This window comes from Squalius cephalus (genome assembly GCF_949319135.1).
Source record: "Squalius cephalus genome assembly, chromosome: 6".
NCBI classification, from domain to species: Eukaryota; Metazoa; Chordata; class Actinopteri; order Cypriniformes; family Leuciscidae; genus Squalius; species Squalius cephalus.
In genome coordinates this window covers 21,099,684-21,118,133 of record NC_137127.1, presented here as the reverse complement: position 1 = coordinate 21,118,133, position 18,450 = coordinate 21,099,684, and the positions used below count along the sequence as shown (strand labels likewise).

Here is an 18,450-nt window from a genome sequence, read left to right as displayed (position 1 = left end):
GTTTATTATTATTATTTAGCGCTTGTATCTTCTTGTTTTGCGCTTTTTGTAAAGCTCTCGTTTGGCTTGCTCTATCCGCTGGCGATAAGCATGAAGAGCGTGTATTTTTCGTTTTCTTGACACAATGCCAAAACGATTGAAGGCCACTGTGTGTGCCCTCTTCACTGTAGTGTACAGGTCACTACTATACATGTAATTTTCTGATTTGCTCCACTCCAGTAAATCTGTCAACATAGACTGAAGTTGAACTTGTGCATTGACATTTGTTGGCACAAACAGATTTTCGCTTCCAGCAGTGGGACATGTAGTGGGACATGTAGAATGTGAACTGTTGGTGGTTTGCAGGCAGTCAGCAACATGTAAGCACACACACTTTTGACCGTAACTATTGACAGCACAGGTACAAAAGGCAGGGTCACCAGTAAATACAAATGTGGCACTTACATCAGTGGGGTGAACAGTGATGAAATCACCATCAACGTGGTACTGTTTTTTGGCAACAATATCTCTAGCCATGTCAGCACGTAGCTGTGCAATATCAATACATTTCTGTGCTTCAGTGTATGATGATACAATATGTGTGCATACATTTCCCTTATCATACAATCCACAGTCACACTGCATCTTGACTAGATCCACAGTGTTCAAAGTTGAATCTGAGTTGGGGCCTGCCCCTGTTTGCACAGAGCACTTTCCTTGCTCATTTATCAGGATCTGCTGTCCCACTGTGTTCTTGGCTGCTGTAGATGTTGATGCTGACGAGGAGACCCTCAGTCTTCCTGCATCTGCCAAGTCGTCCAGGTAGCTACATTAACAAAAGAGCATTTAGTCTGAGGATAACAGGCATTATTGTGTATAAAATTAAATATAGTATTGACCTTTTTAATCACAGAAATTGATCATTTTGAATTAATTCAATTCTCATTTAATTCCATTCATGCAGGACATGTAACAGAGGACAGTATTGTGAACATAGAATTAGTAATTTCAAGTATCTGAAAGATAACATTACCAAATTTACTTAACACTTACTCAAATGGCATTACAGAATTAATATCCTAATAGACGGTGTGACCAAAATTAATGTGATAAGCATCACAATAACAATTGGCCTTACCAATAATATTTTTGAACATCACCACATAGCAAGTGAAGAAGTTGATCAACTCTTCTGTTTGCCTCTCCCCTTAGGAACTGGTATTTAAGTGCCAGAAAAAACCTAAAAGGGGAAAACAAAATATACTGGTATGAGTAAATCATAGATTGAGAAAACAATACTCACTCAGTGTTGGGGAGATAGGATTGTGATATTGGAAACTTTGGAAATGATAACTTCATTTGTAAATACAAAAAAAAAAAAAAATTCCAAATGTGACCAGAAAAATTGTGTTCAGTGGCAGATTAGAAGATAAATGTGCCGTCTAGGGAACCAAATGTTCCCGATCATGAGTTACTTTGTTGTTTTATATCATGCATTGTAATGTTTGAAAAAACATGATTATTAATCTTTGACTACCTCTCTGCCTTGTTGTTGGTGTCACTGCTGTTGTGCTCAAACAGTCGTCCAAAATTGGCCCATAGTGCTGCATGTGGAAGCCAGTGCACCTTCAGGTATGTTGTCACTCGATTGCTGCCAAGCTGGGCATCAAGGTCATTGCACACACTAGTGGACACTGTCACAAAATCTTCCTCCTGAAATCATACCATACCATATATTATGGTTGCCAGTTTAGAGTACCCAACACAGACGAAACAAGGGTAATAGCAGATATTGAGACACATACAATTTTATATATCTATCGTAGTTACCGTTATGCAAGCTTTCATTGAGGTCATGGCATGAATGACGACGTGTCTTTTGTCAGTTGACAGGTTCCCACCATCTCTTGATGTAACCCAGCGATGTACAGCCTTTAATACACAATATATAGCACTGTAAATGAGGCTACATTGTTTTTTCAGAAGCTACAGCAGGCATATGATATCAAAATTGTAAATCAATTTATTTACAACCAAACAGAATGTTCAAAGTATCTACTCGTGCATTTCTTAAATGCAATCAGTACCTGGAGAACATGAAACCAACAGAGGAGAACTTTGGTTTTGGGGAAAACTTCTCTTATGGCATTGAGCTCTTTCAAGTCTCTGTCGATCATAACTGACCTAGGAAAAATAAGACCAGACTCCAGATAATAATATTGCAGAATACTGGAGTATCACAATTTCATCTAGGCAAATGTAGTAAATTGACCATTGTTTAAGTTACAAAAGGTATTCAATTATCTCTCAGTATTACAACTCCTTTGTCCTTGTATGGGTATTGGGCTTTTGAAAAGAACTGTTCTCACCTTGGGTAAAAGTTTGGATTGCTTGAACAAAGCATGTTCAAGCAAAGCTCAAGTATTGCTGATGATTCCTGGCTCATTATTAAGTATGCAAATGGTACTCCTCTTCCAGTTTGATTGACAAGTACAAGGGCATACAGGGCATACCCATATGATGTCAAACCTTTGTAGGAGGCGTCCATAAAAACCATGGGGTGGGGGTTCTCTTGGAGTAGAGTCTTCTGTTGTGGTGTCTGGACAACAATAACTAGTGGCTGGTCTTTTGTCAAAGGTTGAAAAAAGCAAATATTTTCTTTCAGTTCACCCGTCACCAGCTTTTCCACACTCACAGCATCATCGATGTCCGGCAAAGTGAAGATACGGAGGTGGCGTTTTACCAACCTTACATCTTCTGGAGTTAGGAAGAAACGCCTGTCATGCTTATCGGTGTAACCCCGACTACATGCCCAATCACAACTTTTTATGACAATCTGTGATATGGATAGACCTTGTGTGAGCCATATCTCGACAAATCCTAACAATTCTGGATTAATTGCATTTTTCTTCCTCTCTTCAGGGTTTGACAAATCATGTCCCGTGTGTGTTAATTGCTGCCGAACTACTACTGCTGTGAAACCTGTCTCCTCTATAAATTTAAACGACACATAGGCTTCACAGGAATTGGCCCTTGTTTCACATGCCTTGCCCATGCTTTTTCCTGTTGGTTTGTTGCCTCTTTCACAGGCATGGAAATAATAATTTTTGCTGTTCTGTTTTGCCGCCAAGAAAAAGGTCTTTGTTTTCTTCTGTAGTTCTTCTACATAGTTCTCCATAAACTCTGTTTTCTTGTCCCCATGAACAATTTTGATATCCGTGGAAACACGGGAATCTTTTTCTATTCTCAGTTTCCTTCGGATGCCCTCGATCCATAGCTGCTCCATAATCTGCAGTTGATATAAACAATACAAGAAAGAAAACAATAATTTTACAAAACATTTCAGAAATAGACACAGCATACCTGAATGTTACCGGATTAGAAGAAAACTAGTTGTATGTTTGCAAATTTCAGTACTACACAGAAAGTAGCATATGAAGTGCCCTAAGATTTGTGTTGTTCTATTTAGATACTATAAGGTGCTCTAAGAGCAGTATTAGCATGTGTATGAGTAGGGATGCAGTAGTATAAGAAAGTGTGCCACTAATGCCCATAGAGCAGCCAATTAATGTTGTATGTAGATATTATAAGGTGCCCTGAGAGTAGTACTAGAATGCTTGCAGCAAAAATGCGCTAAGAGCAGCAAATGAATGTTGCATGGAGATACAGTAAGGTGCCCTTAGGGCAGCAAAAGAATGTTGCATGGAGATACGGTAAGGTGCCCTGAGGGCAGGATTAGAATGTTGCATGGAGATACGGTAAGGTGCTCTGAGGGCAGTATTAGAATGTTGCATGGAGATACGGTAAGGTGCCCTGAGAGCAGTATTAGAATGTTGCATGGAGATATGGTAAGGTGCCCTGAGGGCAGGATTAGAATGTTGCATGGAGATACGGTAAGGTGCCCTGAGGGCAGCAAAAGAATGTTGCATGGAGATACGGTAAGGTGCCCTGAGGGCAGTATTAGAATGTTGCATGGAGATGCGGTAAGGTGCCCCGAGGGCAGTATTAGAATGTTGCATGGAGATACGGTAAGGTGCCCCGAGGGCAGTATCAGAATGTTGCATGGAGATACGGTAAAGTCCCCTGAGAGCAGTATTAGAATGTTGCATGGAGATACGGTAAGGTGCCCTGAGGGCAGGATTAGAATGTTGCATGGAGATACGGTAAGGTGCCCTGAGGGCAGCAAAAGAATGTTGCATGGAGATACGGTAAGGTGCCCTGAGGGCAGCAAAAGAATGTTGCATGGAGATACGGTAAGGTGCCCTGAGGGCAGGATTAGAATGTTGCATGGAGATACGGTAAGGTACCCTGAGGGCAGCAAAAGAATGTTGCATGGAGATACAGTAAGGTGCCCTGAGGGCAGGATTAGAATGTTGCATGGAGATATGGTAAGATGCCCTGAGAGCAGTATTAGAATGTTGCATGGAGATACGGTAAGGTGCCCTGAGAGCAGTATTAGAATTGCTCGAATTGCAATTGTAGATCTAATGTCATAAGGTGCCCTCAGAGCAGCATTAGAATATCTGCAACAAAATGCGCTAAGAGCAGCAAATGAATGTTGCATGGAGATACAGTAAGGTGCCCTGAGGGCAGTATTAGAATGTTGCATGGAGATACGGTAAGGTGCCCTGAGGGCAGCAAAAGAATGTTGCATGGAGATACGGTAAGGTCCCCTGAGAGCAGTATTAGAATGTTGCATGGAGATACGGTAAGGTGCCCTGAGGGCAGGATTAGAATGTTGCGTGGAGATACGGTAAGGTGCCCTGAGGGCAGCAAAAGAATGTTGCATGGAGATACGGTAAGGTGCCCTGAGGGCAGCAAAAGAATGTTGCATGGAGATACGGTAAGGTGCCCTGAGGGCAGGATTAGAATGTTGCATGGAGATACGGTAAGGTACCCTGAGGGCAGCAAAAGAATGTTGCATGGAGATACAGTAAGGTGCCCTGAGGGCAGGATTAGAATGTTGCATGGAGATATGGTAAGATGCCCTGAGAGCAGTATTAGAATGTTGCATGGAGATACGGTAAGGTGCCCTGAGAGCAGTATTAGAATTGCTCGAATTGCAATTGTAGATCTAATGTCATAAGGTGCCCTCAGAGCAGCATTAGAATATCTGCAACAAAATGCGCTAAGAGCAGCAAATGAATGTTGCATGGAGATACAGTAAGGTGCCCTGAGGGCAGTATTAGAATGTTGCATGGAGATACGGTAAGGTGCCCTGAGGGCAGCAAAAGAATGTTGCATGGAGATACGGTAAGGTGCCCTGAGAGCAGTATTAGAATGTTGCATGGAGATATGGTAAGGTGCCCTGAGAGCAGTATTAGAATGTTGCATGGAGATACGGTAAGGTGCCCTGAGAGCAGTATTAGAATGTTGCATGGAGATACGGTAAGGTGCCCTGAGAGCAGTATTAGAATGTTGCATGGAGATATGGTAAGGTGCCCTGAGAGCAGTATTAGAATGTTGCATGGAGATACGGTAAGGTGCCCTGAGAGCAGTATTAGAATGTTGCATGGAGATACGGTAAGGTGCCCTGAGAGCAGTATTAGAATGTTGCATGGAGATATGGTAAGGTGCCCTGAGAGCAGTATTAGAATGTTGCATGGAGATACGGTAAGGTGCCCTGAGAGCAGTATTAGAATGTTGCATGGAGATACGGTAAGGTGCCCTGAGAGCAGTATTAGAATTGCTCGAATTGCAATTGTAGATCTAATGTCATAAGGTGTGCTCAGAGCAGCATTAGAATATCTGCAACAAAATGCGCTAAGAGCAGCAAATGAATGTTGCATGGAGATACGGTAAGGTGCCCTGAGGGCAGTATTAGAATGTTGCATGGAGATACGGTAAGGTGCCCTGAGGGCAGTATTAGAATGTTGCATGGAGATACGGTAAGGTGCCCTGAGGGCAGCAAAAGAATGTTGCATGGAGATACGGTAAAGTGCCCTGAGAGCAGTATTAAAATGTTGCATGGAGATACGGTAAGGTGCCCTGAGAGCAGTATTAGAATGTTGCATGGAGATACGGTAAGGTGCCCTGAGAGCAGTATTAGAATTGCTCGAATTGCAATTGTAGATCTAATGTCATAAGGTGCGCTCAGAGCAGCATTAGAATATCTGCAACAAAATGCGCTAAGAGCAGCAAATGAATGTTGCATGGAGATACGGTAAGGTGCCCTGAGGGCAGTATTAGAATGTTGCATGGAGATACGGTAAGGTGCCCTGAGGGCAGGATTAGAATTTATGCGGCAAAAATGTCCTTAGAGCAGCAAATGAATGTTGCACATAAATATGACACGGTGCTCTAAGACCAGTATTAGAATAAATGCATCAAAAATGCACAAAAGAGCAGTTTGTTGTATGTAGCTATGACAAAATGCCTTGGGCGCAGCAACAATACCACAGCAAAAGTGTGCAATGACAGCAGCGTAACTTGCTATTATAGCCAGTAAAAGTTATAATAGAATATAAGCTAACATTAGCTATTATCCTTTCTAAGAGCTAGCTAGCTAATGTTGCAAGTTAGCTTACTTACATTAGTTAGCTGGCTAGTTAAATAACAGCTCGATAGAAAAACAAGCTTTACTTAAAATCCAAATACTTAATTATCTTGGCATTTTAATGTAATAATCTAATATAGGCTAGTTCAACATAAAACATAACATTACCTTAACTGCAACGATCTCCTTAGCGTGATGTCTCCCGCGTTCTGAGAAAAACAATTCAAATAATCCATGTCCCGCCTCCTGCTGTCGCTGATTGGATGACTGAGAGAACCAATAAGATGCAATGCTGCCCTGAGAACATATTTCAATAACTAAAAGTCTAATCTGCGACGGCGGCGGGAGAACGGCGCGAGGCCGGTGGCGTCATTACTGAGACGCGCCGGGTCTCGCATCGCTCACGGAGGAGCGGGAATTTTCTTAGCAATGGTAAAACGCACATCAACCGATCACTTGTTTAGCGTTCATGTAAACACTACATTCAGATTCACCAATCGGAATGAATTCAGTTAGATTGAAACAAAAGGTGCATGTGCATGTAAACATGGCGACCGCAGAACGCAAAAGCTGAATCCCGTACATTTTGAACGATCTCGCCCGCCGGACAAGTCCGGGAAAAGGAGGATGGTATAACCCCTACTCAAAGAGTATAGAAGTAACAAGAGGCGAAACTCAATAGGGTATATGTCGAACGTCGCATGACGAAACCGGAAACCTGGTCTCATCGCATCCGCTTGTCATAGAAAGTGTTAACAGCCGTATGAACTGATGCCGATATCTATGGAATTTTAAGGTAATCAGCTAACCTACCTATCTCACTTTGTTATTGGCTTTTTATTCTATTTAAATATCTAAACGTTAGTGTGAAGATTTTTTTTTTTTTTACTTTTAAATATCGATCTTCACATGCGAGGGACATTGTTATGATCATCTTTGCTCGCTCCTTTTAAGTTATCTTGAGTAAAACAGTAAAAAAATGCATGAAGCACATACAAAAGACCTGAACCGGAAGCGATGCGTTCTGTTTTCCGGTTTCGTAATGCGGCGTTCGACATATACCCTATAGAACGTTCCATTGCAACAAACTCCCCCATGCGCAGAGCTGCAGCTCCGCCATCTTGGACTGAACGCAACACAGCTGTCATAGGATTGAACGATACCGGTTCAAATTCAAAAGCGGTTAAATTAACTAAAAAGTAGTTTCTAGTTTTTAATATCTCTAGAGCAGACATCCCATGTCTCCCGGAAGATCCAGGAGTCTCCCGCATATTGATAGCGGCTCCCTGATGCCTGCAAATTAGCTAAAATCACCTGGAATCTAGAGCGAGCGAGCAAGAGCGCGCAGCTCCAAACCGTGTAACGTTAGAGCACACGGCAGAAAGGGTGAGGGAGCGAGATATCAACATATCAACCTAAAATATGGAACACAACTTGTTCAGATTTTTTTTTTGCTTTCATTTTCTTGCAGTTCTAAAGTAAAATATATTTTGTAATATATATATTTTATATAAAATATAAATAATTATATTTTTAAATTTGTACATTTTAATAAACTCAAACTTATATAACTTTTTTCTGTTTCACTTTCATAATTTATTTCACTTCAACAATAATCTGACAAATTAAAACAAGACCAACCATAGGTCTAAATTCCAAAGCATTCTTGAATTGACGTTACAACCATTTAAGTTTGGATAGTGATTTTCATGTTTATGCGAAAAAAAGGTGACAGTTAAATGGTTAATTTAGTGATAACAATGAATTAATAAAGCGGTCATTTGCCAGGTTAGGTGTTCATATATCTCTGAAAGTATGCGATTTAAAAAGCCCATTTCGAGTCTTGACAATTTCGACCAAATACATAACATTAGCAAACTGTTACTGCGGTTATGGAATAGCTTACATTAATGTTACAGCACCTGTTATCGTTGACGTTAGCTCACTTTAAAGTTAATAAAACCTTTTCTACTTTACCTCTCTGGATCTTTGGGGAATCTATGAAATGCTAGTTGATTGGTTGTACACTGGTAGTTGTTGCAGTTGATGGCAGAACACTGTTTTTTTCTTTGTTTCCAATTATTTCCAGACATAATGTTAATGCTGTACAGTTGTGCTAACGGTAAGCCGTTCAGTCCAAAATGGCGGCCGCGCTACCGAAGTGCCACCAAGTGGCTGTTGTCAAAACTGCAACGGAGTTTCGCCTCTTGTTACTTCTATACTCTTTGCCCTACTTACTCAGCTTTCTCCTACTATTCAACTTTCTCCACAGAACAAGAGCCTGCTAGCTTAGCTTCCAAAGAAAGACGGCTGACACTGTGTACATTCTGTGAGTGAAATCCCACCTCCTATGGGCGGGCTGAAAACATGCGGAACAACGCCATCTACTGGCTGTAGTCTTTAGCCTCTGGCCAGAAAATCCTCCGATGACGCAAAATGACGATTTTTGCGTCATCTGAGGATTTTTTCCAGACAAAAAATACAAATCTCTTGTCTCAGGGGGATATGAGGGTGGAAAGCATGGTAATTCGAAAATACTACATGTTTTTTACTGATACAAAGCTTAATCCTAAATCCTGAAGCAATCTTCCCGCCAAACGGAAATGGGAAGAACCATTTGCGCAGGGTAGCCTTATTCTAATAATGCCCATTACATCAATGACATTAAAACAACCACATCTTTTCCACAGCCCAATAAATACAATGAGTGCAGCTTTAAGCAAAGTAACTGTTGCCATAATAAACATACATTAAACAGAACAAACATCACAATCCCCACATTGCCCCCTGGTTATGCAAAATGGTATGACCGCTGCTATTATAAGCGCGTTACGCGGCGCACCATCGGAACGAGCAGGACACAGCAGAATCAACAGGTAAGCACAAAACAATACCACACCACAAAGCTGCATCATTTAAGTTACCAATAAACAGTCTGTAAAAACCAATAGACTCCTTGTGATATTACACTTCAGCAAGTGCTAACAGTAAAGTCAAAGAAATGGAACTTACGTGATGTATGTTACTGAATGTCTTGTGGAGTTGCTAACCTCCATAGCTGACTGTACCAATCTGGGATGATGTAATGTAAACAAAGCGCTAAAACGATGTACTAGACAGACTAATAGGCCTTTTCAGAATGTTTGTAAACAATAGGCGCCGAGTAACTTCCGGGTGGCAGAACCATAGACTGTAAAAAAAATATGGACGTATCATACATAAGCATATTATAATCTATCTGTTCCGTGAGAGCAGAACGAACGAGCCTTTATTGACGTTTTTAAATCTGATAACTCCAAAAAGCAACGAAATTGTCAGACATCCATTAGTGCATGTTCACAGAGGAAAACAACTGAAATACAGCGCTGGTTGTTCTCTCGAATGATACTCGACGACAACGACGGAACCCAAAACCGTGGGCGAAGTAATGGGTGTTTTAAATTGTATGAAATAATCCCGAAAAAAAGCACAAAACACTGCAGAGGTGGCAAGTTCAGCAGCTAAAATTTGCTGAGGTGAACTGACGGCTAGTAACAGCAGACAAACGGCTTTGACATCAGCGGCAATCCACCTCTCACTCAAGTGGCCACACCCTTGCAGAACTTTAAATATTAATCAACTAAACGGAAGAGTTATAAAAAAATTCACCCCCCTCACAGTTGTCATGAAGGGCAAAATTAGCTGTATAGACCAAAGCCACATACAGACACCAGGCTGTAAACATGTTTTTTTCTGCTGTAAAGTTGGTCATTTTAACATGGGGGAGATACAGATTTGACTCACTTCTGACAACAGCCTCAAGCGGCCAGTCAACGAATTGCAGTTTAACTCACTTCCGTGTTGGTTTCAAGAAAGAGACGGGGAGGTTGCCGCTTGGGCAGAACGCGAGCGGCTTCCACTGACTAACTGAAGCGATCCAGCCGGCGACTGCAACAGTTACATAGTTAAAAAACATTGTTGTTGATCAAAGTTGAAACGATGATGAAAACGTGTTGTGTTTGGGGTTGCGCTGGCTGCCAGATATACAGCAAAAGGTGTAGGGTTTTATCGATTTCCTGTGGGTGAGGAGGTTATAGCGACTGACCGTGAGACTCACGCAATTGTATGAGGCGCCACGTAGGATTTAAATCAAACTCGCTTATCAATACATAACACACGTGCATATACACCTATTACATTACCCGCATACATGTAGGCTATACTATTGGATGTTCAAAATACATATGAAATACACGTGCACACTAATATGAAATTCATACCAATGTTAGTAATGAATGCATATACACTTGTGAATATTGTATAAACTTGACGCACACACCTATAAATACTCGCATACATAGCCTACACAACTAAAGCATGCATCCACGTTTTATTTTGTATGCGCGAGTGTTTTAAGAATGTGTATGCGCATCGAGTTTATATGTGCGAGTGTTTATAGGTGTGTCTGCGTGCTGCGAGTATGTGCGAGACGAGTGTTTATAGGTGTATGCATGGAAGTTTATAAGTATTTATAGGTGTATGCGTGCGTCAAGTTTATATGTAGCCTATGCAAGTTATTCACAAGCATTCATTACTTACATAATATGTATTGGTATGGATTTCATATTAGTGTGCACGAGTATTTCATATATGTATTTTGAACATCCAATAAATGTATATGCGAGTAATTTATAATTGTATTGTGTTATGTATGTATGTATGTATGTATTGATAAGCGAAGTTTGATTTGAATCCTACGTGGCGCCTCATACACTTTTCACACGCTCTCACTACACATCCATTTTCTCACGCAACTTACCTAAATGTATATTCCTCATACATAATATCGACCAATCACTGTTTTTCAACCGCGCAAAGGTCGATATAACAGCTGGAGAACAATTGTCACATAACATTTACCTCAGGAAAGCCATTTAATGACCATGATAGGCTATATAGCACGTTATTTTGGCTAGAAAAAAGAGCTATAGAGAGTATTTTGCTAATTATGTGTAGGCCTACTATATTACATATTTATTATATTTTTTACTTATATCATTAAACACAGTTGTTATTATGATAAAAAAAAATGCATTATATTTAATTAAAATTTTTATTTTTATTACATTTTTACTGTCGACGGTGGGCCTCCTTTCCAAGCAATTTACTAGCGTTGTCATAGGAACGCTTCGGCTTTTGCCACCCGGAAGAACGTCTATTACTGTTGTGACGTCATGGTGAATTGTATATTTAACACTCACTGAGGCTCACTGAAATTGCACTCTGGTGATGACGTCATCACAAAGGTTCGTCATAGATGCATATCAGAAATGAAGCAGGTAAGATTTCTGGACTCAAAAAGTTTAACTCTTTGATTTTATTTAAATAATTTGTAATAACTTTTAAAATGCATTTATGCAAATTGCTTAGAATTGGCATAAAATATGGTTAAAATATGTCTAGCCGTGGGACAAGTAATATATTTAAATGATATGAAATATAAGAGATTATACATTTCTTTATTCAAAATATGAGATTGAAACAAATTCATAGATTTATTGATGATAAATATATAAAGTTGGTTATTGTGTGTTTAAAATGCATTCAGTTCATTAGAACTATTACAGAAATCCTAACCGTTTGACAAATATGCATCACAATAAGTTTACTAGTTTTTTTGTTAAAACTGTAATACAAATGGACAGAAATTTATGCAAGCTAAATACATTAAGCTTAAATTTAGGCCTAAATATTTTTTGAGTGAACTTTGATTTAAAATTCATCATATCGTAAAATAAAATGTTGGTCATAATGCAAATGATAAGTGGCCTTATTAATGCAAAATTTATATTTCTGTTCCCCCAAAGTCGAGCAGTCCTGCTTTACGGCTTACAGTCTCAACAGCCCAAACATATGTTATGGCTGTATAAAAAAACAAAAAAGATTTTTTTCTAGCTTTTTTTCTTCAACTCTGATGAAAGAGCGAGAAACAAAGAGAGTCAAATATGTACAGACATCTTTGCAAAAACTCTTTCAGTAAGTGTCAGGACTATGGCAAACAGATAAAACACATCTCCAGCTTCACTTCATCACTGAGAGTGTTTTTTCAGACTCGAGACATTATGGCTTTGTTCCAAAACCTAGTGAGCTAGCTGCCTACATAGACAGCCTTTTAAGATATCTTGAGCATAAATACTCAAACATGCTGCCTTCTAAGATTACTTCTAAGCAAGATAATTGTTGATTATAAATGTACTTACAATGCATTCAATTCCAAAAAAGATAAATAATAATAATTCATGATTTTGTGGTTAATCAATGAGTTGAGTGTCTGAAGGATCATGTGACATTGGCGACTGCTGAAAATTCAGCTTTGCATAACATGAATAAATTACATTTTAAAATATATCACACTAGAAAACAGTTCTTTTAAATTGTAATAATATTTCACAGTGTTTTATTTGATCAAATAAATGCAACCTTGGTGACTTCTTTTAAAAAAATAATCTCAAGCTTTTGAACAGTTTATATAAAACAAAAATCATCATAATAAACATCAATATTACTTGCATATATTTTTAATAAAACATTGTACATTTTTTTACAGATAATTATAGCTAATTAACGATATTGAGTTGTTAGCACATAGCATAACATAGCAGCATGCTAATCCCGGTTACTGTATCTCTATTAATGTGACAAATAGAGTTGCTGTCTATGTAGTAGGGGTTGAATGACTTAAGATTTTTTTAAGTCAACATTTATGTGATTAAAGTCGAGTCGACATCGACTAGTTGCTGATGACGTCAAAACGCTGTTTAAAACGTGCATTCACCCGATCAATTTTGAGAGTCCAGATGGTGTAATCAAACGTGTCTTATGGAGCGCTCTCGGAGTATGCGTCTATTCGTCATTTTAACTGTTTGGAAACGGTGGACTTCAATGATTTCTTATCCTGTTGCGCCCTCTATAGGTCATGACCGGCGACTAGTCAACATCAAGCTTATTGCAGACAGATAATATTGCATGACAGAGCATTAAAGTCGACTAGTCTGTGCAACCCCTATGTAGAGTGCTCCAAATCACTTATGAGGTTCCATTTGAGTCGCTGCCGACCAAGGTAGGTTTGGGAAAAAGCCTGCAAAATCTAAATCTGTAAGAATCCTGAACAAACAGGTTTTTCTTCACATTACATAGTGACTAAAGCGTTCTAAAGGCTTATAACTACAAAAATGTGACTTGAATGTATATCAATAAACAGATCATTAACAGAACAACACAGAGTAGCCTACCTAGCCTAAAGCATGAATAGCCTATGTAGAATATTTGCCCAAACCATTGTAGTCCGTGTGAATGCCTGTTAAAAATAAATAAATAAAATGTTTTTGCCTTAACAATCTGCTACGAGCCCCAGGAGATTTTTGACGATTGCTTAGTTTATATTCCTGCCGCATTGTTCCAACAACACTGAGCTGAAATCCAGCTCCTCATAAATGCACCATACACCATATATATTCAATACCAGACACAATAAGACATGCTTTTGAATGTAAATGTAAACTTAGTCAGGATAAATTAAGTAAAAAGTCTTATATAGCTAGTGTTTCCTTATCAAAACATAATTTGGCTTGAATAAAATGCATGCTCATTTTGTTTAGTTTCTGTGGTACAAGACTACTGGCTATTTAATAAAAGACAAGCTCTTCGATATGTCCTGGACCAAGTTTCTGTGTAAATAATGTCAACACAGGAAAGTCAAACTGCACTTGTCAAGCCTTTTTATTGGGACTGTTTGGTCTCTGGATCTTGTGGGACATCTGCTCCAGTGAGACTTTCACCATCTCTCTGTGTTTCACACAGCTGTTCTGTCTAAATAATGCTGTAGGGAAACCATCGGACCTCACAAACACACACACACACACACACAGCTGACACATTTTACATCTCCACCATCTTAATTTGGCATATGATCAGCATAGCTCAAGAAACTAATTCCTGACAGTCTGTTTAACTCAGATACGAAGAACAGGCAAACAAATCCAACTTTTGATGACTGTCACAGATACAATGAGTCAATTATCTGATAGGCTACTTTAATACAAAGAGATATGCAGTATGCATACTACAGATTTAAGCAACCTAAAGTTTTGTATTGCTTGCATACTCAGTAGTGATAGTTTATTTATTGCTCCTTGGAATCAAACCTATTGAATTTCATTCAAATCCCCTTTTTCTTTTTTAAATTGGTGTGGCATTTTTCCTGAGGTCCCGTTCACTATAGAAACAATCTCCTGTGATGTAATTCACTAAAGCCTTGGAGAGTCTAATTTTCAAAACATTTGTCATTGAGCCTGCCGTCATTTGCATACTTCATAATTAGTGATAAAATTCTGCATTGCATTTGGGAAAATGAGATGCTGCTGGCATTTTCCATTTGGTCTTAAGGGGACGGTTGATTTGATAAGCAAAAACAGAGATGAATGAAGTACAGCCACCCAAATCCACTTTTAATGAGCATATTCATCTTTAAATTATATAATAATGGAATAGTTTCTCAATCCCCACTGAAAAAGGCCCTTCAGGTGCAGACAGAGAACACACCCATCTGAAGTCTCTTATGAAGCGCAGTCGCGACCTCTACTGGAAACGCGTGATATTACAAACGCAACACGTGTTTGGATGGGTCTTTGGTGTTTTATGCCCCCAACGGCGCCATCCAGGCAGCGAGGGGATGGGTAGGTTAAAGGTTGAGGGTAGGGTTAGCTGCCTCTAAGGAGCCATTGGGGGCTTAAAACACCATCGAGCTGTTTGGATGCTACAGTATTTCACAGTGGTTTAGAGGTTCATTGTGCGTTTTGACGGTTAAATTCTTTTTTGAATGAGAATAGGCTATCATATAGATTGAATTATCAGTAAATTAGTGGAAGCATTAATAAACGGACAGTCATTTAATTGAATTTGCGTTCAATAGCTAACTGCTCACTAAGGCAGGCTAGTTGTATAGGCATAATAATAATGTGTCACAAGTTTGGGCCCAAATGTCACAAATGAAAATCATTTAGTCAGTCTCATGTTGTTCCAAACCTGTGATTTTATGTCGTCTTTGGGACACAAAAGGAGGCTATTTAGGCTATCTTTATCATGAATGTGAACGAGGACAGCGTTGTCTAGCTCATCTCATCTGCTGTATTCTGAGGGCAAATACATTAACTTTGTGTTGTAATAATAATAAAAAATACTATCCCTATACAAATAAAAGTAAACTAAATTGCTTCCGCAGCTCGCAGATCTAATGCATTCAAATGACGCATTTAGACATAGTCATAGGCCTATGACACATTAGGCCTTTATCATTTTTGGGTGAAATATTGCTTTATGAAAATGCTTATTATTAAAAAGAATGTTTTATGCATATGGATTGAGTTACATTATACAGACAGGTTCGTCCCAATTCACGTAGCCTACTTGTCGTTTTAAAAATGACATTCAACATAATCAATGCCCACTATTTTACATAAACACAAAATGATATCAATTACCCTCAAACCGGCTGACTAAATCTCACAAATGTTGATATTCCGATGAAATGACAAAATTAAAAATAGCCTACTATTGTACTACTAGTGTAGCCATTCATCAAAAGTGGTGAGATGAGATTTTGTACCATCTAGAGAAAAAAATAAAGGTGAGGGGGTCATCATTTTACCACGTTACCCTACACTTCACTACACTGTTGAGTACATTGTGCATTTATGTAGGCTATGTGCATTGGGTTCAATGTGTCATTTGGGACACTCTTGTTCTCGGCTGTTACGAACTCTTATGATCTAAGGTCAGAAGAGGTACCATTGAGATCATGATAAAAATTAGGTGTGATTGGGCTGGCAAGAGACAACACGTAACGAAGTATTTATTTAAATAATATTATTATATTATTATATAATATTATTAAATAAATTTATTATTTATTATACATAAGTGAAATAATTATACAAAAAGATGGATAATAGTAATAATAATAATAATGGTGAATATAAGCTAAATATTTACAGATCAAAAAGATATCAGATAAATAAATAACCCAAGAGAAAAAGGGGACGCAATTAGTGAAGCCAAAGAAATGAAAAGAACAAAACAAAACTCCTTCTAACTTGTAATTAAACGAACCTCTAATCTAACTAATAAAAATAAAATAAAGGAAAAAACATCAAATCTTCAGCGTCAAACGCCCTAACTTAATTACTCTAACTAACAAATACAAAACATACAGAGGGTGGCATTCACTTTCTTACCTGGGGTATCTATACATCGGGTTACCTACACTGTTAATTATATCCCTGTTAAATAACAGGAAATTACTGGCAGCAGGGTTACCATTATTTTCCTGTTATTTTAACAGTTAATTTCTGTTAATGTTTTTTTAGAGTGCACTCCCCGTAATGTTTTTCAACAGGAATTTACTGTGAATCACAGAAAAAAACAGGAAATAACTGGCAGCAGTGTTACCATTATTTTCCTGTTAAATCACCATTTATTTTGTTTCCATTAAATATTGTTAATTATTTTTAGCAAAGTAACGTGTACCACTGATTGTTATAGACATATTCTAGCTTGAGTTAATACAAGAATAGGCATAATCCATCAGATAACACTTAAGTGAAAGAAAACGAATAGTTCCGTGTTGAAATTAACTTTTTTATTGTAATACAAACACTAAATACTTACAAATGTAGGCACACATAGATCAGACCAATCAGAAATATACTGTATATCATGTTCATTGCTGACATCTGTGGTCGCTGGACAGAAAATAACAAATGTGTCTGTCTTAAAGGGGTGATGAACTGAGAAATCAAAGTTTCCTTGAGCTTTTGACATATAAGAGATCATCATACTATAATAATATCCTGTAAGTTTCAGAACTGAAAACTACCTTGTTAGTCCAATAAAAGCTTTTATAGACATCAGGCTCAGCAAACGACTCGTTTTTCAAAGTGGGGAACTATGACGTCAAAGAGGATAAAACACCGCCTCCACAAAAGAAGATCAACGCCTACTTCAACACGGCCTGTTTAGCCCCGCCCACCGATTCGCCCAAACATGCTAAATAACATAGGACGACATGATAATTGCTACCGGATCGAGCTACTTACAAGCAATAAACATGCTGTTTAATATTGTGCAGTGCCTGTTTGTGGAAGAAGACAGTCATAAGCTTCCTTCGGATTCCAGCATGGTTAAACTTTATTAAATCAGTCAATCACAATTTCCCGACACGGATCTGCCAGCAACATGTAAGTAACCATGTGTATTCTAATGCCTGATCTGCGATCAGTGATTTCGGTGTAATTATTCAAGTTCAGATATTTCTCTTAAAATCGTTCAATACTGTTTATGCATCAGTGACTAAACGATCAACTTCACATAATTTCTCGTAGTATTATGAAAATAATCTTTTTTTAAACTGTTATTAAATTATATAGCCTACAGAAAGCGATCAAAGAACGATCCATTTCGCCCAAGCTGTCAATCAAACAGCACAGCGCGAGCTTATCTGGACACTTGCCAAACTCGTGATGAAATAATGACACTGTTACACTACACAACGAAGCTCTTACTGTGTACTCACATCGTGTTTGCATTGTGATTTGGTGTAAGCATTTGTGAGAGTGCAAAAATTGCGTTGCAATGATAAGATCTTTATTCACGCGATCAACAGACTGTCATCTGCTCAGTGCTCATCATGCTGCAACCTTTCATGTGATGGAATAGATTTAAATATAATGCTTTAAACGATACTTTTCACGATTTGTTAATCTCGATAGCTGTAATAGTAAAAACGTAGTAAAAGTTTTCGAGAGAGTTCATGTAATACTAGCTATTTCATTGCAAGCATGTCAGCCAATCACAGCAGTGGGCGTTTACACTGCAGTCTCACAGCAGACACGCCCCTTAAAACGGAGCGTTCAAATCTGAGGCAGAAATCAGGCTTGGAA

General features: G+C 38.6%; 1 protein-coding gene across 1 annotated transcript; it reads right to left on the bottom strand.

The window, feature by feature from the left end:
• Positions 1-15: 15 nt before the first annotated feature.
• Positions 16-2,411, bottom strand: LOC307159860 (uncharacterized protein; the record flags this gene model as incomplete). Its single annotated transcript, XM_079873558.1, has 6 exons — positions 2,349-2,411; positions 2,067-2,163; positions 1,810-1,911; positions 1,517-1,692; positions 1,118-1,219; positions 16-805 (listed from the first exon to the last, which is right to left on the bottom strand). The coding sequence occupies exons 1-6, from the start codon at positions 2,381-2,383 to the stop codon at positions 16-18; spliced, it is 1,302 nt and encodes a 433-aa protein (XP_079729684.1). The 5' UTR covers positions 2,384-2,411.
• Positions 2,412-18,450: the final 16,039 nt, after the last annotated feature.